We start from the raw sequence: 23622 nt of genomic DNA on the forward strand, positions 1-23622 counted from the left end.
GCCTCTTTGTTTCCGTAGTGCTGGTCGGTGACGGCGCGCTATTCTTCTGCTGCGGTTGATGGATGACCTGCTCAGAGGAGGGCAGATCTGAGGGAATGGCCTGCCGACAACGAAACGTCATCTGTGTGACTGGAGGGTTTTTAAATACTAAAGTTGTGGCCACCAACGAGACTTGCCTCTTCTTCGTAGTTCAAGAACTTGTCTTAAACAAAAACGTCACCGCTTAATAAATCATTATCTCGCTTAAGACCGCTAGCACGCTTTTTAGAAGCAGTTTGCACCCCACACAAGTTTGAGGAAAGTTCTTAACACGCTCCACCCCTTGAAGGTGACCGTGACTTCTTATGCTTTGTTTTTCGGTCATCTTTTTTATTTCGGTTAATGGGGAAATATGATCTAGGAACCTACCAATTGGGTAAAGGCGATTGTCAGAAGGCGGCACCATGAGCAGAAGACTTCAGGACAGCCAGGCTACGTATTGCAGTAATACCCTCAGCTGTAAAAAAAAAAAAAAAAATCTGACAAAATGTAAAGTTGTCCGGGGCTTACGGTAATGGTTACAGACTACATTAAATGTTCTTTGGGGATAAACCAGCTGCTGCAAACAACTGTCTGACCTGCAAGTCTTGGGGTATAATAGTGGTAAGATGCAACCTGTGGTTATTGCGCTCGAGAGATCTGTGTGTAACCTCTGGCCGTAGGTTTGAATGTTAAAATAGTTCAAATGATTAATATGCCTATTTCAGAATATAGCGTATATTTGTAGATCACATATTTATGTGTAACATAGACTAGTGGGATAGCGAGTTTGTTGCTTAGAGCCTTGTACAACCCGCATGTTTTAGACTACAGGTCAAATAGCTCAGGGAATTACGTCCTAGCTGCAAACTGCAGCATAAAAACAAGAATAACAGGGGAGATAAATAAATACACCTTCTCTTTTTTTCAAATGGATATCCGCTTCAAAGTCAGGACATTATGTATGTTGATGACCTGGGTCTTCGTCAACCACATCTTTAATAATATGGTGAATTTACCTTGCTAGACGTGCACCTTCCAGCGAACCATGAAACCCGGGCTTTTCACACCTTGCTTTTGCCAGCTGCAGGCACTCACTAGGAGAGAACACAGTCTCCCTGCTCGTGCAGAGTGCAGAGTGGTAGTGCAGAGTGCAGATTGAGAGTGCAGAGTGCAGATTGAGAGTGCAGAGTGCAGATTGAGAGTGCAGAGTGCAGAGTGGTAGTGCAGAGTGCAGAGTGGTAGTGCAGCGTGGTAGTGCAGAGTGCAGAGTGGTAGTGCAGAGTGCAGAGTGGTAGTGCAGAGTGCAGAGTGGTAGTGCAGAGTGGTAGTGCAGAGTGGTAGTGCAGAGTGGTAGTGCAGAGTGCAGAGTGCAGATTGAGAGTGTGAGTGGTAGTGCAGAGTGCAGATTGAGAGTGCGAGTGGTAGTGCAGAGTGCAGATTGAGAGTGCAGAGTGCACATTGAGAGTGCAGAGTGCAGATTGGTAGTGCAGATTGGTACTGCAGAGTGGTAGTGCAGAGTGCAGAGTGGTAGTGCAGAGTGGTAGTGCAGAGTGCAGAGTGGTAGTGCAGAGTGCAGAGTGGTAGTGCAGAGCGGTAGTGCAGAGTGCAGATTGAGAGTGCAGAGTGCAGATTGGTAGTGCAGAGTGCAGATTGGTAGTGCAGAGTGCAGAGTGGTAGTGCAGAGTGCAGAGTGGTAGTGCAGAGTGCAGAGTGGTAGTGCAGAGTGCAGAGTGGTAGTGCAGAGCGCAGAGTGGTAGTGCAGAGCGCAGAGTGGTAGTGCAGAGCGAGAGTGCAGAGTGCAGAGTGCAGATTGAGAGTGCGAGTGGTAGTGCAGAGTGCAGATTGAGAGTGCAGAGTGCAGATTGGTAATGCAGAGTGCAGATTGGTAGTGCAGAGTGCAGAGTGGTAGTGCAGAGTGCAGAGTGGTAGTGCAGAGTGGTAGTGCAGAGTGCAGAGTGGTAGTGCAGAGTGCAGAGTGCAGATTGAGAGTGCGAGTGGTAGTGCAGAGTGCAGATTGAGAGTGCAGAGTGCAGATTGGTAGTGCAGAGTGCAGATTGGTAGTGCAGAGTGGTAGTGCAGAGTGCAGAGTGGTAGTGCAGAGTGGTAGTGCAGAGTGCAGAGTGGTAGTGCAGAGTGGTAGTGTAGAGTGCAGAGTGGTAGTGCAGAGTGCAGAGTGGTAGTGCAGAGTGCAGAGTGGTAGTGCAGAGTGCAGAGTGGTAGTGCAGAGTGCAGATTGGTAGTGCAGAGTGCAGATTGGTAGTGCAGAGTGCAGATTGAGAGTGCAGAGTGCAGATTGAGAGTGCAGAGTGCAGATTGGTAGTGCAGAGTGCAGAGTGGTAGTGCAGAGTGCCTAAAACACATTGCCATTTACAATGCCATTATCGATTGGTAGTGCAGAGTGCAGATTGGTAGTGCAGAGTGGTAGTGCAGAGTGGTAGTGCAGAGTGGTAGTGCAGAGTGCAGAGTGGTAGTGCAGAGTGCAGAGTGGTAGTGCAGAGTGCAGAGTGGTAGTGCAGAGTGCAGAGTGGTAGTGCAGAGTGCAGAGTGGTAGTGCAGAGTGCAGAGTGGTAGTGCAGAGTGCAGAGTGCAGATTGAGAGTGCGAGTGGTAGTGCAGAGTGCAGATTGAGAGTGCAGAGTGCAGTTTGGTAGTGCAGAGTGCAGATTGGTAGTGCAGAGTGGTAGTGCAGAGTGCAGAGTGCAGAGTGGTAGTGCAGAGTGGTAGTGCAGAGTGGTAGTGCAGAGTGCAGAGTGGTAGTGCAGAGTGCAGAGTGGTAGTGCAGAGTGCAGAGTGGTAGTGCAGAGTGCAGATTGGTAGTGCAGAGTGCAGATTGAGAGTGCAGAGTGCAGATTGAGAGTGCAGAGTGCAGATTGGTAGTGCAGAGTGCAGAGTGGTAGTGCAGAGTGCCTAAAACACATTGCCATTTACAATGCCATTATCGAGAGTGCAGAGTGCAGATTGGTAGTGCAGAGTGCAGATTGGTAGTGCAGAGTGCAGAGTGGTAGTGCAGAGTGCAGAGTGGTAGTGCAGAGTGCAGAGTGGTAGTGCAGAGTGCAGATTGAGAGTGCGAGTGGTAGTGCAGAGTGCAGATTGAGAGTGCAGAGTGCAGTTTGGTAGTGCAGAGTGCAGATTGGTAGTGCAGAGTGGTAGTGCAGAGTGCAGAGTGGTAGTGCAGAGTGGTAGTGCAGAGTGCAGAGTGGTAGTGCAGAGTGCAGAGTGGTAGTGCAGAGTGGTAGTGCAGAGTGCATATTGGTAGTGCAGAGTGCAGATTGGTAGTGCAGAGTGCAGATTGAGAGTGCAGAGTGCAGATTGAGAGTGCAGATTGGTAGTGCAGAGTGCAGAGTGGTAGTGCAGAGTGCCTAAAACACATTGCCATTTACAATGCCATTATCTCTAACTTAAAACAAACCCGAGCCCTAATGCATTCCTAATGCTTGTTATCAAATATCTCTGCCTCTTGTGAGTTTCCGTAGTTCCGGGGGGAGGAGGGTTAATCCGGGCCTCAGTCCCTGTATTCCTGCGCACTTTTACAGATTCAGAGTAACCACAGGCCTGTTTTATTTATTTTTCTGAGTTGTCGAGGGGGCCTTCTTTTTCCGTTTATTCATTTATTTGTAGCCCGTCCCGACGTTGTCCGGGAGCAAAAGGCTGCTTCTGGGCCCCCGGCCGCCCCGCAGGGGCGTAACACAGGCCCACGCAGCCCCCCGCGGTGGGGGGGGGCACGGGCCCCCAAGCTCCAGGGGGGCCCCTTAGCAGAGTACTCCGGCCGGAGAGCCAGGGCCGTAGCCAGGACACAGGCAGCTTGTGCAGTATTATTACAACTCTTTAAATTATAATGTGCACAATGTAAAAAGAAAATATTCAACCTTTGAAATGCAGCCTTACTAAAGAAAAATAACCTCTGCAATGAGGCCCCTTCGAAAACACAGCAGTTATTGTGTTGCTGGTAGCAGGCTGCAGAAGCAGGAAGGCGGTTTGTCCAGGGTATGACCTCTGAGTGAGGCGGAGGCAGATGGTTCACGTGCATGAAAAGTTTAGTTAACTCCCCTCAGCATTGTCTCTGCATGCGTGCTGGGAGCCTGACTTGACTAGAGAAAAAGAACGGGCAATTCCAAAGTGGGACGGAAAGTCTCTCTCTTTGCCTGTAGCCTGAATCTTTCCGACACACATGAAATGGAACAGAATCTTTCCCCAGACTTGACATCCTCTTTAAAACTGTGGTGTGGGTAAGTTTTGCATTTCTTTCACATATGCACTCTCTGGCAGAAAGGGAATCACTGGACAACTTTCCTCATATATTGCAATGAGCAGTAAATACATCAAAAGTAATGTTTGAAATGCACAGTTAGTCCTGCAGGCGCATGCCAGAAATCCTTGCATGTTATAGTTTTGAGCGCTAATGTACATTTTAAATAACAACAATCGACTTCACTGTCCGGATGATAACTGCAATTGGTGTTTTAATGTATTTCCAAAACATCAGGTATTACTTTCACACTTCAGAATTGATGCTTGCACACTTATAAATGGTGCCAGTGGGCCCTATTATGTGTAACACAATCAACCACTCAAACTTTTAATCCAATCGCACTTTGAATTTCTGTTTAACCACAAAAATCATGCCTGCGAACATCAGTTCATGTAAGATAGTTACAGGAAATCAAGGACAGCTCTAAAGCCTGCTACATGACCTAATGCTCCTGGGTAGATTTGCACACCTGTCCCTGCTAGCAGTATGTACATGTTTTGTGAAGGAGTCTTGAAATGATGAGTGCTTCCTGTCTCTCTATTTTGTAAATGTTAGTGAGGTTTGCACAGTTGTCATCTAGGGTATTTATTTTGTAAAGTGAGTTTCAGCACCTGAAAACCCTGAGGTAGTGCGCTCTACAGATATGCATGATATAACATTTACTTCCAGTGACTTACCTGTTTTAAGAGCTGCTGCCCATGCTGCTCATGTTTTGTGCAAGTTTTTCACTCATCTCCTACCATTCTCTACCTATATTGTGAGGGAGCGTTCTCCTGCTACTTCATATAACTATGTGAAGGACACTTGCACAACTCCTTTCTGTGATGCACCATGTTGTGGGAGAGATGCCTGCCCAACTAATTTCCATGGATCAGCTGCTTTTCCTAAGAGTAATTTTTAGGGTCCAGCCTGCGAGAGCATGCGCTTCGCTTACGAGACACTCTTGTCTAGAGAAATGGGCTTGGAGCCTGCCAGTTTCTTACCATTTGGCGTGTGTGGCACTCTTCTTTACAGCCTAGTAATTCATCACTGCATGCCTAACATAATTTCTGTTCATCTCTGTGGAGCAGGGACCAAGCACTGATTGATTCAACTTAATCAGTGTCCGTTGCTGCTCCTGACCTGATTGAGGTACTATTTTGTTCTTTTTAACTTTTAGTGCCCTGCAAACAGACGGCGTATAACTGGCAAAAAAATACCCAGCAGGACAAATAAAATTGCAAAAATTTAATTTGTATAGTTAACTTTATTTTATTTAGGCAAGTCTTCTTTTCTCACTTTGCACTCATGTTTTATATTATTTTTGATCATGGGCGCTATTCTCCAAAAATTGGGATTATGTTATTGCAAAGCGACATCCTTTCTTTCTTATGTGAAATTTCTGAAATGATGCTTTAACTCTTAATCGTGCAGGACACCCAAACCCACCCCACTCAAATCCGCCCCACTCAATTCAATCCACACCAGACCAATCCAATCCAAATCACTCACCCCAATCCAAACCACTCACCCCAATCAAATCCGTTCCATACCTCCACACTCCAATCCTCCCAACCCGCCCCACTCTAGTCTACCCCACCCCAATCCAAAACAATCTGCCCTATTCCAGTCCCAAACAATCTGCCCCACTGCAATCTGCCCTATTCCAGCCCCAAACAATCTGCCCCACTTCAATCCAAAACAATCTACCCCACTCCAACTGCCCCACTCCAGTCAAAACCACCTCACCCCAATCCACCCACTCCAAACCAATTCACCCCACTTTAATCTGAAACAATATTTCCCACTCCAATCTGCCCCAATCCAAAACAATCTGACCCTCTCCAATTTGCTCACTCTAAACTGCCCCACTCCGATCCAAAACAGTCTCCTTCATTCCAATGTGCCCCACTCCAATCCAAAACAATCTGCCCTACTCCAATCCAAACCAATCTGCCCCACTCCAATCCAAAACAATCTGTCCCACTCTACTCCAAAACAATCCAACCACTCCAAAACAATCCAACCCACTCCAATCCAACCCACTCCAATCTACCCTATCCCAATCTGCCCCACTCCAATCCAAACCAATCCGCCCCAATCCAAAACAATCTGTCCTAATCCAATCCAAAACAAGTTGTCCCACTCCAATCCAAAACAATCTGCCCCACTCCAATCCATCCCACTGCATTCTACCCTATTCCAATCTGCTCCACTCCAATCTAAAACAATCAGCCCCACTCCAATCGGCCCCACTCCAATCCAAAACAATCTGCCCTCTCCAATCCAAAACAATCTGCCCTACTTCAATCCAAACAATCTGCCACACTCCAATCCAAAACAATCTGCCCCACTTCAATCCAAACAGTCTGTCCCTCTTCAATCCAAAACAATTTACCCCACTCCAATCCAAAACAATCCAAAACAATCTATCCCAGTCCAATCCGCCCACTACAATCCAAAACAATATTCCCTACTCCAATTGTCCCTACTCCAGTCTGCCCCACTCCAGTCTGCCCCACTCCAGTCTGCCCCACTCCAGTCTGCCCCACCCCAGTCTGACCCACTCCAATTCAAAACAGACAGCCCCACTTTAAACCACCCAACTCAAAACTAAAACAATTTGCCCACTATAGTCCGCCCACTCCAATCTTCCCTACTCTAATTTGCCCCACTCCAATCCAATCCACCTCACCCCAATCCACCCACTCCATCCCAATTCACCACACTCTAATCCACCCAATCCCCACACTCCAATCCACTCCACACCAATCCAATCTAGCCGAATCCAGCCTAGTCAAATCTACTCCAATCCAATTCACTTTATCCCCATCCAAGCCACCCCACTCTAATCCAGTCAGCTCCGATTCACTCCACTCCAAAACAATTGTCCCCAGTCCAATCCATCCCACTCTTGTCCAAAACAATTTACCCTACTCCAATCTTCCCCACTCCAATCTAAAACAATCTGCTCCACTCCATTCCACCCAATCCCAAACAGATTGCCATACCAGTCTGCCCCACTCCAATCCAAAACAATCAGCACATCTCCAATCCAAAACAGTCTCCTTCATTCCAATCTTCCTCACTCCAATCCAAAACAATTTGTCTCACTCAATCCAAAACAATTTGCCCCACTCCAAAACAAACGTTCCCACTACAATCCATTCCACACCAATCCCAAACAATCTACCCTATTCCAAACTACCCCACTGCAATCTAAAACAATCTGTCCCAATCCAAAACTGTTTTTCCACCAGTCTGTCCCACTCCAATCTAAAACAATGTGCCCCACTCCAATCCAAAACAATGTGCCCCACTTCACTCCAACCAATCTGCCCCACTCCAATCCAAAACAATCTGCCCCACCCCAATCAGCCCCACTCAATTCCAAACAATATGCCCCACTCCAATCAGCCCCACACCAATGTGCCCTACTCCAATCCAAAACAATCTGCCCCACTCCAAATTCTAAACATTCCACCCCACTGCAATCCAACCACTTTACCCAAATACAATCCACCCTGATCCAATCTAATCCACCCCACCCAAATCCAATTTACCCCACTCCAATGTAATCCACCCCACTCCATTTCAATCCACCTCAATCCAATCCACCCCAATCTGTTCACCCCACCCAATACAATCCACCTCAATTTAATCCACCCCTCTGCAGTCCAATCTAATGCACTCCAATCCACCCCATGCCAATCTAGTCCACCCACTCCAATCCACCCCACCCCACTCCACTTAATCCAACCCACTCTATCCCAATCTACTCCAGCCCAGTCCACCCCACTACCTCAGTCCACTCTACCCTATTCCACCACACTCTACAGTAGTGCACTCTGACACTGCACTCTACAACACTCTCTGCCACTGAACCAGTGAACTCTCCTCTCCTCTACTCAACTCTATGACACTCTACTTCCCCTACTCCACTCACTCCAACAAATCCAGTGTATGGGACTCTACTCCCCCCACTTCACTCTAGGACACTCCGTGCCACTAACTTGTAGCCAACCTGGACAGCAGCCACACTGGCGTACAACATGGCAAAACCACATTGCCAAAGCCAACAGCTCTTGTATAGGCAAGACCTATTGGCCTTGCCAGTGCTTGTTATAGTTGCTGGCTATATTGTGCCTTTTTTGTCCTAGTCTAAGGACAGCTTGCACTGCATCTGCCAATGTTTCTATGTTTAAAGAAAACTTGCAAAGGTACTTTTGTGTTTTACCTCTACTCCTTGTGTGAGCGAAGCTTCTAGTCCTGCTGTCTAAGGTATACCTCTTCTCTGTGTGATGACATCTCACCTTCTAGTCTGTGTTCTATCTGGTTTGTGTTGCCAAGAAACCTACAATGCTGCTATTTGTTGCAGTACGATTACTGCATCTGAGTTAAGTTTAAAATGCTGCTGCTTCTGTCCCCTGCTCCCTATGAGAGAAACCTTATTTGTTGCTGCTTTCACATTCTGTTGCAAATATTTCAGTGATTTCTTTGCCCCCACACCATTGAGCTATATACACTCAAACACAGTGTCCTATGTAATCTGGGTGAGAAACTGACTTGACTGGGCTGCAGGACCACAGTGATGGACTGCAGAGAACAAGTTGTGAAAGAAGAACAAACACAATGCCGTCAATGAAGAGGCAGGACAACAGGCAAAGATGGGGGGAAATAAATGAAAGTGGGAGAGGAAAGGAAAATGAAGTGACCCCTTAATACGATGGACCTTTGCAACTACTACACTATTTCTCTCTTTCCCATTTCAAAATAAGCTTTAGATTTGGCATCTTGGTCTCAAATCCGTATCGCATAGCACAGCACGGCCTCCCCCGTCATGTATATGCAGACGTTCTTCTACACCAAAGAATGGGGCTGATAGTGCTGTTGAATCTGGGTAACATGAGAGGAGAGGTGTATGCTGGCTGTCAGTGTCCACATTCTTTTCGATCTGGTTGCATCATTCACAATTAACATCTGTCATAGAGTATTTTACAGAGGTGGGTATTCAAGGCAGTCTAAACCAACATTGCTAAGACAGTGCCTTGAATACCTACCCATGCTTGAATTTAACAAAATCTCAGCAGCCTCGGTTTCCCAGTTTTGCTTGCTGTTAGAACTTGGAGTATTGGTTGAGAGAGTGAAAACCCACCTCAAATAATAATCACAAGCCTTATCAACATAAACCACTAGAGTCACTAACTAAACCTATGCTTAACTCTCTGGTAGCTTGCCACACAACAGTCAGTCTTACCTCTGAGGTAATGTGTAAATTATTTTTAAAAAAAGTGAAAACACAATAAAACAAAAATCCCAAGCCAATTTAGGAAAATGTAGTAAATTTTAATGAACAAGACTATACCAAAGCGATAAAAATCCAATAAGTAGAACAGGAGATACCAATTAGCGTCAATCGTGGCCATCTGATCGTGTTAGATCAGTTCAAAATCAAAAGTTAAGGATGACCGTGTTGGAGCGAGGGTCGGATGCAGGGACTAGGTTCCTGCCAGTGGAAGGTTTACGTGGAAGGTTTAACTTCTGACTTAGAAAGTTTTATGGGGAAAATGTGGTCTCTGAAGAGGCAAGCTGGATTTGAAGTGGTGTTTGATGACGGTGGTTTGCTTATGAGCGGAATCACGGTGTTGTTGTTGACGAAGGCGGGAAAGCGAGTGGGTGAAGTTTGAAGTCCATACCTCGGATGGCCTCAAGGTTGATCGGAATCTGTTTGATATGGATCCTGGTGTGGCCCTCTCTACGTTCAGCATCCCAGCACGACTGGCGATTTGACATCAATGACAGGAGCTCTGAGTCCCACTTCTTGCAGTTTAGGGACAGTAGAAGTTGACTTTAACACCAGCCAAGGGTCTGTGTATAATTAAATTGATTTACTATTGCATGATCACCATTTGTGAATGCTTTGCACTTGAAAATGAAGCCATTTACCTATGTACGACTACCAGTCTGGCTTCAGATCATGCTTTAGCTAGAAGACTACTACCTTACACGTCGTAAACAATGCCCTCCAGATGAATGTTACCACTGCCTCCTGATATTTCTGGACCTCTCCGCTTCCTTCAACACACCGATGATACACAGTTTAACTTGAAAGTTTCCTTCACTTCTAACATCCAGTGCCTCAAACACTGCCTGCATACCATGCAAACCTGGATGCCCAGCCCGTAGCAGAAGCTCAACCCAACCAAGATAGAATTTCTGTTGTTTGAAAAAGCACCCAAACGCAGTGTGCAATTTCAAATCTTGCATACTGTGCATTTCCCCTACAAATACTACTTTGGAAAAAATATACGTATTGTGCACAGCTTTATGTTTCGTCATAGCTGAGGGCCAGGCCCCCCTAAAAATATCATTCTGGCTACTGGCCTGCATAGAGCTCCTGATTTTGTCCAGAGGGGCCCCCTCCACGTACCTTGCAGGGGGGCCCCCTCAAGTTTCTTTACGCCACTGCCGCCCCGACGTTAAGGCTGCTTCAGGGCCCCCTGCAATACTGACACCCGTCACAAATTTTCTGCTCCTTTCCGCGCTCCAGGAAGTCCCTTACCTCGCATCCCCACTGTCGCCGCCGCTCTCTTCCGTGCTCCTCCCGCCGAACGCCGCATTAGTTTTCCTCCCCACGGCTGCGCACATTTCAGTGAACTGGGTGTCGGTTCCGCGACGTCTTTACTTTTCCTCCCCACGGCTGTACTCCTCGCGCTCCTGGTGATGTCAGCACGTTCGTGCACACGGCCGGCGCTACTTCCAAGGGACTATTTTTTTAGTAAGGTATATTTTTTAAAGAACGTATATTTTTGGGGGTTATATAGCCTATGTCACTCTGCAGACCCTGCCAATTCCAATGATGTATTGGGTGTTTGGATTGGCGCTGTGGTTCCCGAGCTTACCCGCCTCAAAGGTTCCCAGTTCTTACTTTATAATAGTAGTATAGATAATAGATGCAAACTCCGTTCCTTTTGCTCAAATCCCTGGAGTGGGGGATAGAGTAATTCCAAACACGAACAGGAGAGTCTTCTTGATTGAAGCGGCACACATGGGATTGGGTCTAAGGCACCAAGAGATCAAGGAATCTCTAAAAGAGTTACAATCAGAATACTGGTGGCCGGGGATGAGCCTGCAACATTACAAATTTGCAAAGGATTGTCCAAACTGCAACAGAGATCGCAGTCGTGAACCGGACCAGACTAGTGCCAGGACCCCGTTATTAGAAAGCATCAGGCTATCTATACGCAGAAATCCAGTAGGAGAAATGCGTCCCCATAATATTTAAGACTAGATTCACTTAAAATGTAGACACCAGCGCTCGGCTGACGCCAGAACTGTTATAAAAGATTGGCGAGTCTTTGTCGGCACATACGCAATTGCCATGCTACATTCTGACCAGGGTCCTGCGTTTAGCTCTCGAGCTTACAAGGAGGCCATGGCCAGCATGGGCATTGCATTGCGGTACTCTTCTCCATTCCATCCGGAGTGAAATGCGGTAGTGGAAAGAAAAAACGGGACATAAAGCAATCTATAACGGCGAGGGTATTAGGTTCGGGTGATGGGTGGGTCAAACATTTAACAAGTGTCCAACGTTGTCTTAATAATCTGCCAAGAAATTTTCTAAAAGGTCTCACTCCGTACGAACTATTGTTCGGTACTAGAATGCACATTCAGGATCTAGATAGTCATACTTCAGTGGTAGAAGAAAAATCCTTTGATATCAAAGACCGTTTGGCTGTTTTACAGGACTTAAATGAAACAAGAAGAAGCCTGAGCAATATAAAGTTAAAGCAACAGCCACTGAAGAAAAACCACCTGTCCCAGCAAGACCTGTCCGGATTCCAAAGATTGGGGATCTGGTCAGAGAGAAGATCGCGGTGAAGAAGGAATTTGGGCCTTCTTACAGAAAAGCAGTACCTGTCTTAGCTGTCAGCGGAACAAGATCAGTTGTACTACCGCCCCTTGCTGGTAAAAAGGAGAACCAAGTTGTATTCATCGACCTGGTAAAACCACAATCATGTGGCCAATAATAAGTAGTAGGCCCAGTGGACTCCCAAGAAATAGCAGAATACCAAAATTTGCTACAATCCAAGAGGTTCAAACTGAGAGACTAATCACATTTGATAAACCTGCAGTGAATAAAAAAGGACTATGCAACAAAGCCATGGAACTTGTGCCTCTTGAAACCCAAATTGCAACAGTTCGTCAAGAAACACCTGTCTACAATGATGTAGCATCGGACTATACTAATGTCTCCAAGAAAGATCCAAAGACTAAAGAAAACCCGGAAGCAATTCCAACAATTGACAGAACTACATCTGGCTACTTCATCAATTTCGATTACTTTTCTGATGATCCGAGTGAACATGAAGAAACGCCAGCAACAAAAAATTTCAAAGACAAAGTAACTGAACTCTCTCATCAACTAAAAAAAACCTATCTGATCTCACCATGGATTGAATTTTGGATTGTGTTAGGTGTACTTTTCCTGCTACTTTGGCTCATCATGGTTCTTTGTTTGGGAAAATTCATTGAAGGAAAATACAGTACAATGGACACAGCAAGTCAGAACATCAACTTGGTCCTAAAACCTCACAAGTCATCTCACATCGAGAAAAGAGAACTGTCATCAGTGAACATCACAGCCAATCCAATACCCGGTGGGGTAAAAATTTGTTTTTATGTGAATAGTAGAATTAATAATTACTAAGATACACTCATGTTTAAGGTATGATTGAATTTTTAGATAGGGCTTGGTAAAACTGTGGAAGGGGTCTGAACAAATGGTTCTGTATAACTAATGTACATGTAGGAGTCTGAAACACTCAGAAAGGAAACTCTTTTTGTACTGTACTTTTTCCCGGTCCTTTCTGGGTTTTGTTGGGAAAACTCTCCCTTTTTTGGAGTTTGTAAAAACAAGTACTTTCTCTGATGATTGGGACTTTGACAATATTAATAATATGATGTCAGATTTAGTAATGTCAGCTAAATTCACTGAACAAGATTATTTGCAGGGTTCAGCAAAATATGAAGACATGTACTGCTATAATCATTTTGGTCATCACTATTTGCATAAATCTGCACAGCCTAGAAATGTTTTTAATTATAACCAATGGGAACATTGTGCAACACCGCCTAAAGGCAGCTCGAATAATTTTATGAGAAATTCCCATACTTCTCAGGGTTTAACACAAGTGATGCAGAAACATTTTAATTTAAAATGTTAAATAAGACAGGATTGAAAACAATGTTGACAAATACTAAATTGATTTATTCTGAAACATTTTATGAAAAAATTACTACATATGGTTATGAATTTTGGAAAAACAACAATGAAACAAAAACCATCTGGGGTACAAAAGAATGGCAGGTCCAAGGTTTAGAAGCATTATTTAGAGCCTGCATGATCCCAGAACAATTAATATTCCTGAATGACACCATTCAGCAAACAACCTGTCTTGGTCTAGCCAAGATAAAAGACTTAAATAAACTGTCTATTCCGAAGCCCATACCTGATAGTAATAGCACTACAGATGTGGAGATAGACGTATCCCATATTTTACACCAAAACAGAACACATCCTGATTGGAAAAAATGGTTGATCTGGCCCACAGACACAAATAACTGTCAAGATAGATTCCTGAACAAAATACAGGGGTTAAAACTGAACAGGCCAGACCCAAGATACTCCCAGAGACAACATCCAGGGATAGTTACAACATACAGTGTAGGGAAACTATGCCTTGAGTGGCTACAGAAATCCACACTGGCTGAAATTAAGCAACACTTGACTTTACTTAAAGACGGTGCTGACTTGCGTGATTTCATACTGGGACCACGCAAACAGCGTCAAAAACGTTTCATAGCGGCCGGTATATGCGCTGCATACAACGAGGCTTGGAAAGTAATACAAATTGAAACAGCAGAAAAAATGTGAGAAATTGATCGTATTAATTTGGAAAAATCACTTTCTGTTGTGGACAATGGGTTAACGACTCTGTCCTCCAGAATATATTCACTGGACAGTATTGTATCATCTGCTATTGATATAATAGAGCAGGACTTACTAATGTTACAACATGGTCAGTCACAATTACGTTCTATTGTACAGCTTGGCTGGACGTTGCAAAATCTGCGTTCAGGCTACGTGCCATGGCGTTTAATCAACACAACGTCATTATTCTCTATCTTTAACCTTACTGATAAACAAATCAGTTTGGCACAAAAAGGAGCAGACTATACGGTTCTGAGCATTGAAAAACTTGAGAGATTACCATTGACAATGTCAGAAAGACCTGTCATTGAATGGATAATACACGGAATAGTTACAATTCCGATAACAACTTTCCAGTTTAAATATTGCCAAGAGTATATACCAGCGGGCCAGTATGAAAGGTTGGGTAAAGGATACATCAAGTCAACATGGAAATTACCTTATACACACAAATGTTATAGTAAAAGGAAAAAGGAGGTATTTCTTAGTGGTAACAATTGTAAAAAATCACTAAACGGTACACTTCTGTGTCAAGGTATTAACTTGCACTGAGCTTGTGAAGGGTCTTCAAATAACCTTTCATGTCACCTGCACAGCACTCCTGCAACACAGATAGAGCCATTCTTTAGACAGCTTTCCAACGGCAGCTACATTCTAATAAGTGACCACAGCTGTTGTGGCATGGTGCCAGGAAAAGCCTATCTCGTGAGCTCCATGGTCACTTGCTGTATGCAAGTATTGTATCCAAACAGCAATCCAGACATGGAGGCGGCAATATGGCCTTCTTTGAATATCTCTTCTATACGGATTGATATTTTAAGCAGAATGTAGTCAGTTCTTTTACAGACAACTGTGCCTTTAACCTCGTCCAAAGAAACGTATGATCTGCAAGTTGCAAGGACAGCGGCAGAGATACATTCCCTATTATCAACAAATTGCCCCGTGCATTTCGTAGAAATGTTAGGTCAAATTTTAAACATGTCTGATACCAGGGGCATCGCACATGTATTTAAGACAATTTTTTCGGGACTGTTAGCACCCTTTGAAACAGTTCTGGGCATTATCCCGAATTTTGTGCATTCCATTTTTGGCGGTCTGCCTCTACTATTGGGACTCGTAGCAGGAATTTTATTTTTGATCCTTCTGCTCTGATATGGCAAGCCAAGCCAAAGACAAGACTCCAGCAACGATGGGAGAAACGATCCTAGCTATACGCTACCGGGACCGCATCACTAAAGTCCTCGGATTTGCCCGGCTAAGAGATCTAAGTACAACTTGGTTTCTTTCATTCAGACCAATCTGGCAGAATTGCATCTTACCTGTGCTTCGCTGTCTGCTATGCGGAGAAGAATGCGTGTTTGACATCTGTCTTACACTACCATCAGCAGTACCAATGGATATCGATACTTTGCTAGGTCCTGTAACGACTCATGCATCGTGTTGTCCCCAGCGGCTACCTATTCTGATGACGGCATTCGTTGAGACTTCACCACTACGAGTAGGTGGCGGTGAAGTACGAGAGGAAAGCAGCACCAGACAGGTACAACCTTCTGTGAGCATTGCTGATCCAGACATCGATGATAGCAATCATTCTCACATGTGCACAATTTCAACTTTTTCAAACTTGGTCGACCTTTCACCTGATGTTGTAGACCAATTTTTTGCAAGTCTGTCTGAAATGATGTTCTCCCCTGAACAACGAGAATAACTTTTAAAACAACGAGCACACAGCGTTCCCTGAACTCTGAATTCGGCCTTCAGTTTTGATAAACACAGCTACTGAAAACATTTGGAACTATTTTTTTCCCCTGAAAGCGAAATTATTATTTTTTTCACTTCCAAAATATTTACCCTTTTTCTGGCACATGGTAATCTGCTTAAAGTAGAACTATTCTTAGAGAACAGAGCTTCTAATTTAGGAACTCAAGAGAAAATATTTTACCTCAACCTCTAGCACATGTACAGCATTTGTATAAATATGTGATGAAATGGTCCTGTACTCAGAGCCCTTTCATGTGTAATTTTCGCAATTCATTCAGCTAATATAAATATGCATTTAACTGAATGATACCACTGCTTGAAAAGCATACAGTACCAATACTCATTTTGGTGTATTTACCATATACCATTTCAAATGCAAATTATGTATTTTGGGGTGGGTTGGAAGACACACATGCATTGTTATATGTTTAATATTGCTTAGTTTTAGTAATGATGGACATTAATTCGTGGAGTGGGTGTTGTGTTTCTATCTAGGACCCTAATTCGATATTCCCGATTTATGACCTTATGTGGTTATAATAAATAATATCCTTATAAAGGCATAAGAATCATATCCATATTCAGTCATAGCCCATGCAGTCCAAATTAGGCAAGGCTACTTCCCTAGACTCCTAGAAAGTACAACGCATTCTTTAAACAAACCAAACCTCCAGCAACCTGGGAATTCCCCATGCCGTTGTTTTGATTTGTCCTAGAACTCCTGCGAGCACTGAAAGAACGGCCAGTTCTTAGTGACATCTTTTATTGACGTCTTATGTCCAACCTTACGTCCAACCCGGCACCTTTCAGGTATAAATATACCAACGTTGCCTTAAGCAAGCACACTGTGGTTTGGAGCAGAGCGGCTATCTACTTGCCCGAGAGCCCAGCTGATGCGAGAGCCCACGGAAGCCGCCCCTCCCATTTAACGCACTGAGAGAGAAGCTGTCTTTTCTCCTGCCGAGAAAATCCAGCTCCGGTGTTTCCAGATACCCTTGCGGGTTGCTGGGATATCGAGTCCTGAGAAAGAGATACCAGACCTCCTACATTCTATTACCCAGGTACGGAGATGACTAAACCCTTGAGAGAATTCTTGATTCAGATTCCTTGGCAAAAACCAACTTAACTTAAAACTGCTACTTACTTACTCCTTCCCACGTATAGGCTTAGGTCAGGAACACCGGGGTAGGCGTAGATTAGAAGCACCAGTTGAGTACGTTAGTTAATTTTTTATGTATGTATATATTTTATCCATTTTAAAGTATCATATGGCTAAGAAACCATATCAATGCTTTTACAGTATTATTTCATAATACTCCTTTTACTGTACGCACTTTACTTTATGATAAGTATTGCAATTATGGCAACTCATTTCTCTTGCATGAGAAAGAAGACTGCTCAATAAATAACACCTTTTATTGAAAACGCCCATCTCTCTATTTCTCTGCACTCTGGTGAAACTAAGTATGCACGATTGACTGAGTGAAATAGCTGTCTATTGTTTTCACACGACTCTAGAGATACACTCTTTATTCTGAGGGAGCAAAGTTGTCATGTTTATGCGGTTGTCAGAAGCTCATCCCTTCTTGTCTAAATCAGGAGAGTTAACTCTTTCCTGAACATTCGAGAACATTTCTAGTGACCACTGAGCTAGCTGGCAAAACTAATTAAGTCTAACATAGTCAGTAGAGACCTAGTCGACCCCAGTCCTACGTCTAAACTGCTGTTTATGTTATTCCAATGCGCAGAGCCTATTGGGAATATAGGAACTACACTACAACAGGATTGCATATGGTAAAACAGCTGTCTTCACATGCCCTCTTGAGTTTAGCCTAAAGGCTGCTTAGTCCATGCTACCATTAGGATAGCTTGTCTTTTAAGGTTGACTTACAACCACCACCATAAGGGATTATTTGGACTGATACAAGGTGCCCCCAGAATTGGCGACATCATACATCAGGCCAACTTCTCACAGGGGAGAATGGTGCAACGGGGAGGGGGAGAAGGGTGCAAGGCGGAGGGGAGAAGGGTTCAAGGCAGAGGGGAGAAGGGTGCAACGGGGAGGGGAGAAGGGTGCAAGGCAGAGGGGAGAAGGGTGCAAGGCAGAGGGGAGAATGGTACAAGGCAGAGGGGAGAAGGGAGGAACAGGGAGGGGAGAATGGTGCAAGGCAGAGGGGAGAAGGATGCAAGGCAGGGGGGGAGAAGGGTGCAAGGCGGAGGGGAGAAGGGTACAAGGTAGAGGGCAGAAGGGTGCAAGGCAGAGAGGAGAAGGGTGCAAGGTAGAGAACAGTGCAAGGCAGAGAGAAGAAAGGGGGCAAGGCAGAGAGGAAAAGGGTGCAAGGTAGAGAAGGGTGCAAGGCGGAGGGGGAGAAGGGTACAAGGCAGAGGGGCGAATGGTGCAAGGCAGAGGGGAGAATGGTGCAAGGTAGAAAAGGGTGCAAGGCGGAGATGGAGTAAGGTACAAGGGGGAGGGAGAGAAGGAGAAGGGTGCAAGGGGGAGGGGGAGAAGGGTGCAAGGAGGAGGGCGAGAAGGGTGCAAGGCGGAGGGGAGAAGGGTGCAAGGGGGATGGTGATTTAGTTAAAAATGTGCCTCCCCCCCCCCCCCCCCCGGAAACATTTCTGCGGACACCCATGTAACGCACACTACTTTGTGAGAGAGAGTGGGAGAGAATGGAGAGAGAGTGGAGAGAGAGAGAGAGAGAGAGAGAGAGAGAGTGGAGAGAGAGTGGAAAGAGAGTGGAGAGAGACAGTGGAGAGAGAGAGTAGAGAGAGAGGGTGGAGCGAGAGAGTGGAGAGAGAGACAGTGGAGAGAGAGTGGAGAGAGAGAGAGCAGAGAGAGAGTGGAGAGAGAGACAGTGGAGAAAGAGTGGAGAGAGAGTGGAGAGAGTGGAGGTAGACAGTTGAGAGAGAGTGGAGAGAGAGTGGAGACAGAGACAGTGGAGAGAGAGTAGAGAGAGAGAGTGGCGAGAGAGTGGAGAGAGAGTGGAGAGAGAGAGTGGAGAGAGAGTGGAGAGAGAGTGGAGAGGAGAGAGAGTGGAGAGACAGTGGAGAGAGAGTGGAGACAGAGAGTAGAGAGAGAGAGAGAGAGAGAGAGTGGAGAGAGAGAGACAGTGGAGAGAGACAGTGGAGAGAGACAGTGGAGAGAGAGTAGAGAGAGAGAGTGGAGAAAGTGGAGAGAGCGTAGAGAGACAGTGGAGGGAGAGAGCGAGAGAGAGTGGAGAGAGAAAGAGTGGAGAGAGAGACAGTGGAGAGAGAGTGGAGAGAGAGAGTGGAGAGCGAGTGGAGAGAGTGGAGAGAGAGAGTGGAGGGAGTGAAGAGATTGGAGAGAGAGAGAGTGGAGAGAGAGTAGAGAGAGAGTGGAGGGAGACAGTGGAGAGAGACAGTGGAGATATTGGAGGGAGACAGTGGAGAGAGAGAGTGGAGAGAGAGTGGAGAGAGAGAGGGTGGAGAGAGAGTGGAGAGAGAGGGTGGAGAGTGGAGAGAGAGTAGAGAGAGAGTGAGAGAGTGGAGAGAGAGTGGAGAGAGAGAGTGGGGAGAGAGTGGGGAGAGAGTGGAAAGAGAGTGGAGAGAGAGAGTGGAGAGAGAGTAGAGAGACAGAGAGAAGGGAGAGAGGGTGGAGAGAGAGTGGAGAGAGAGTAGAGAGAGAGTGGAGGGAGACAGTGGAAGGAGACAATGGAGAGAGTGGAGAGAGAGAGAGAGAGAGAGAATGAAGAGAGAGAAAGTGGAGAGAGAGAGAGTAGAGAGAGAGTGGAGAGAGAGACAGTGGAGAGAGAGTGGACAGAGTTGAGAGAGAGAATGGAGAGAGAGAGAGTGGAGAGAGAGTAGAGACTGACTGACTGACTAACTCAGAGACTGAATACTGACTGACCGAGAGACTGACTGGCTGAGAAACTGACTGAGAGAGAGACTTGCTGACTGAGAGAGTGACTGACTGACTGACTGACTGACAGAGAAAGAGAGAGACTGATTGAGAGTGAGACTGACTGACAGAGAGAGAGACTGACTGACTGACAGAGACTGGCGGACTGAGGTAGAGAGATACTGACTAACAGAGAGAGAGACTGACTGACAGAGAGAGAGATTGAGAGAGGCAAAGACTGACTGACTGAGAGAGAGAGATAGACTGATTGACTGCGAGAGAGACTGACTGACTGAGAGATACTGACTGAGAGAGAGACTGGCTGAGAGAGAGAGAGAGATTCAGAGAAAGAGGCAGAGACTGACTGACTGAGAGATAGACTGATTGACTGTGAGAGAGACTGACTGACTGAGAGAGACTGACTGAGAGAGAGACTGACTGAGAGAGACTGACAGAGAAAGAGAGAGAGAGAGACTGACTGAGGTAGAGAGAGAACGACTGACTGAGAGAGACTGGCTGACTGGGAGAGAGAGAGACTGACTGGGAGCGAGAGAGACTGACTGACAGAGAGACTGACTGACAGAGACTGACAGAGAGAGAGAGAGAGAGACTGAGAGACTGACAGAGAGAGAAAGAGAGACTGACCGACAGAGAGAGAGACTGACTGACAGAGAGAGACTCACAGAGAAAGACTGACTGACAGAGAGAGAGACTGACTGATAGAGAGAGAGAGACTGACAGAGTCACTGACTGAGAGAGAGAGACTGGCTGACTGCGAGAGAGAGAGAGAATGACTGACTGAGAGAGACTGACAGAGGGAGAGTCAGACTGTCTGGAAGACTGACTGACTGGCAGAGAGACTGACAGAGAGAGGGACTGACAGCTAGAGAGACTGAGAGAGAGACTGACAGAGAGAGGGACTGACAGAGAGAGAGACTGACTAAGAGAGAGACTGACTAAGAGAGAGACTACTGACTAAGAGAGAGAGACTGACTGACTGAGAGAGACTGATTGAGAGAGAGAGACTGACTGAGAGAGAGACTGACGGAGAGAAAGACTGACTGACAGAGAGAGACTGACAGAGAGAGCGAGAGAGAGACTGTGACTCTGACAGAGAGAGAGAGAGACTGACTGAGAGAGAGAGAGAATAAGAGAGAGAGACTGACAGAAAGAGACTGGCTGACAGAGAGAGAGACTGAGCGAGAGAGACTGGATGACTGAGAGAGAGAGACTGATTGACTGAGAGAAACTGACAGAGAGAGACTGACTGACAGAAAGGGAAAGACTGACTGACAGAAAGAAAGAGAGAGACTGGCTGAGAGAGAGACTGATTGACTGAGACTGACAGAGAGAGAGACTGACAGAGAGAGAGACAGAGAGAGAGACTGACAAGCAGAGGGACTGACAGGGAGAGAGACTGACTGAGAGAGAGAGAGAGACTGAGAGAGAGACTGACAGAGAGAGGGACTGACTGAGAGAGACTGACAGAGAGAGAGAGAGACTGACTGACTGACAGACTGACTGAGAGAGACTGAATAACAGAGAGAGATAGACTGACTGACTGAGAGAGAGTAGACAGACTGACTGAAAGAGAGAGAGAGAGAGAGAGAGAAAGAGACAGTGTTGTAATTGGGGTCAAAGGGTGTATGAAGCTATGCAATGCCTCTTAAGATTGCTATTGTCTACTAATAAAAATGTATTATCAAAATTTGCTCTTTGTAGTAACATCTGCTTTTGAAATACTGCATTGTCGCATTGTCTAATGTTTTAAAACGGAAACGAGAAGGAGCAGTGGATCCACTTATGTCAAAACTAAACGATGAGTGGGCCCGATGTTGTATATCCTGGCAGGGGTCTGCATCAGGAAACCCACCTAAAATTGGGCAAACTTCCCCGGCCTACTGATGGCAGGGACGCTGTAATGAATGGACCACCACCTATGATAGCCTGCTGGCAGACTAAGCCCAACCTTTGACTCCACCATCCAGTGTTACGGCTGTATTGGTGACAGTATGGCGGGTCGCTGGCCTGAGAGCTCTAGACTGGCACAGAGAATGGGGGGGGGGGGTCCTCCGTGTAGTTTGCAGGGGGGGGGCCCTCAAGTTTCGTTACTCCATATCGGGAGACGCCAGGACGGACAGAACTGGGAGGAAGCACAAAAGGATGGACAGGTGTAAAACACATGCACTCTGTTAGCGTGCTTAAGCAAACAAGGAAACAAAAATCTCTAAAGTGAACTGTGGAAGGATAGAAGCCAACCGGTCAGAGAGATGGCAAAAAGATTATGCTCTGGGGGAGGGACAAACACAAGATACGCAAGCTGGGACAAAGAAAGACATTGAATAAGAAGAAAGCAAATGGGAGCGACAATAAAGCAAACAAATGGTAAGCAGCAGGCGAGTTGTAAGCACCTGGGTAAACCCACAATAGGTCTTTTGCAACTATACAGTTTGCGCTATTGGATAGAACGCCCTTAAATGTGCCCATGTTCAGATAGTGTCATTTACAACATTCTCCTTGATCATAACTACATGGCAGCATATCTTGGGGCAGATTTTTATCAAGTGGTGGATTTTAAAGCATACTGGGACAGCGGCATTGTGCAAGCCGGAATGAGAAATTATGATGTCTTTATAAGTGGCAATCCCTAAGGGAATGTTGGAGAAATTAATTTCAAATGGAACATTTAAAAACATCAAGAAGCTTGTCGGCTGTGAGGTTATCAGCTACTTGCCACTAGCATGCATGCATACGTTTATATTTATTTATTTATTTAGCAGGGCTTACCTGGCATTACTACTCAGCAATTACTCTGTTCATCTGCCTTAGCTCATTATAGTACCCACGCACTAACTATTAAAAAAAATGCTCCAAAACTATCGAAAGTACTTATTGTAATGTTTAAAGAGCCAGCTATCAGGCCTGGAGGGGTAGTAATTAACCAGCCCATCTAGGCCTGATAGCTGGCTCTTTTAACATTAATAAGTAAATTATTGTAAATAGTCCCGACACCTCTTTTCTGCTCTTTCTATGCGCTATAATTAATAGATGGTAGTGTTGCCCAATGCATGGCGCTCCATTTAGCGCACTAAGGTTACCTCCCACACACCCCGCACCCCAAACCTCCCCCTACCACAACCACCACCACCGCGTGGGTTCCGGTTCCTGGGATTCCCATAAAACAGGCCTCTCACCTTGCGCACGTGTCGTGAGCTGCAGCACACACAGCACGAGGATGCAGGGGAGCCACATGCCTGGAACGCGGGAGACCAGAGTCGGCGGCTGCCGCGTGCTTCACTTTCTCCTCTTTGCTAATGCGGGCCCTCCGCCGCGTCCGTCCACCGGCTCAGTGGGGCCCGCCCACACCCCACCACAGAAACCTGGCGTGCCGCGCAGCGTGGATCTGTAAACACAGCGCAGTGATAAGAGAGGGCAAACACTGGCGCGGGGTCAGGGCAAGGGGCCAAGGGGAGGGAGAGGCATGGACGGGAAGAAAGGTGCCTGCTTTCCGGGAAGAGGGACGGGCGGTGACGGAGGCTGGCGCAGACGGCGGTCTGGGTGGGTTGTGATTATAAAAAAAAAAAAAACAGAGGGACAGATTTACAAGACCCTTGCGCCACTTTTGCGTCATTTTTAGCATGGGAAAAGTGACGCAAAAGTGGCGCAAGTGGCTTATAAATCTGGCCCAGAGTACTTTACACTTCGGGCGTGGGGGCAGAGTTGAGGAAACCCAAACAGCCCCAATCAAGCACGCAGTCCC

General features: G+C 45.9%; 1 protein-coding gene across 1 annotated transcript in view; it reads right to left on the reverse strand.

The window, feature by feature from the left end:
* C2 (complement C2) overlaps nt 1-23365 on the reverse strand; it is a 658041-nt gene extending 634676 nt beyond the window's left edge. The window contains exon 1 of the mRNA XM_078645909.1: nt 23057-23365. Within this exon, the coding sequence (XP_078502035.1) occupies nt 23057-23114 (58 nt within the window). The 5' untranslated portion in view covers nt 23115-23365. The remainder of the gene's footprint in view (nt 1-23056) is intronic.
* Between the last annotated feature and the right edge of the window lie 257 nt (nt 23366-23622).

Source organism: Lissotriton helveticus, chromosome 5_1, assembly GCF_964261635.1.
Source record: "Lissotriton helveticus chromosome 5_1, aLisHel1.1, whole genome shotgun sequence".
In the NCBI taxonomy this organism is placed as follows: domain Eukaryota; kingdom Metazoa; phylum Chordata; class Amphibia; order Caudata; family Salamandridae; genus Lissotriton; species Lissotriton helveticus.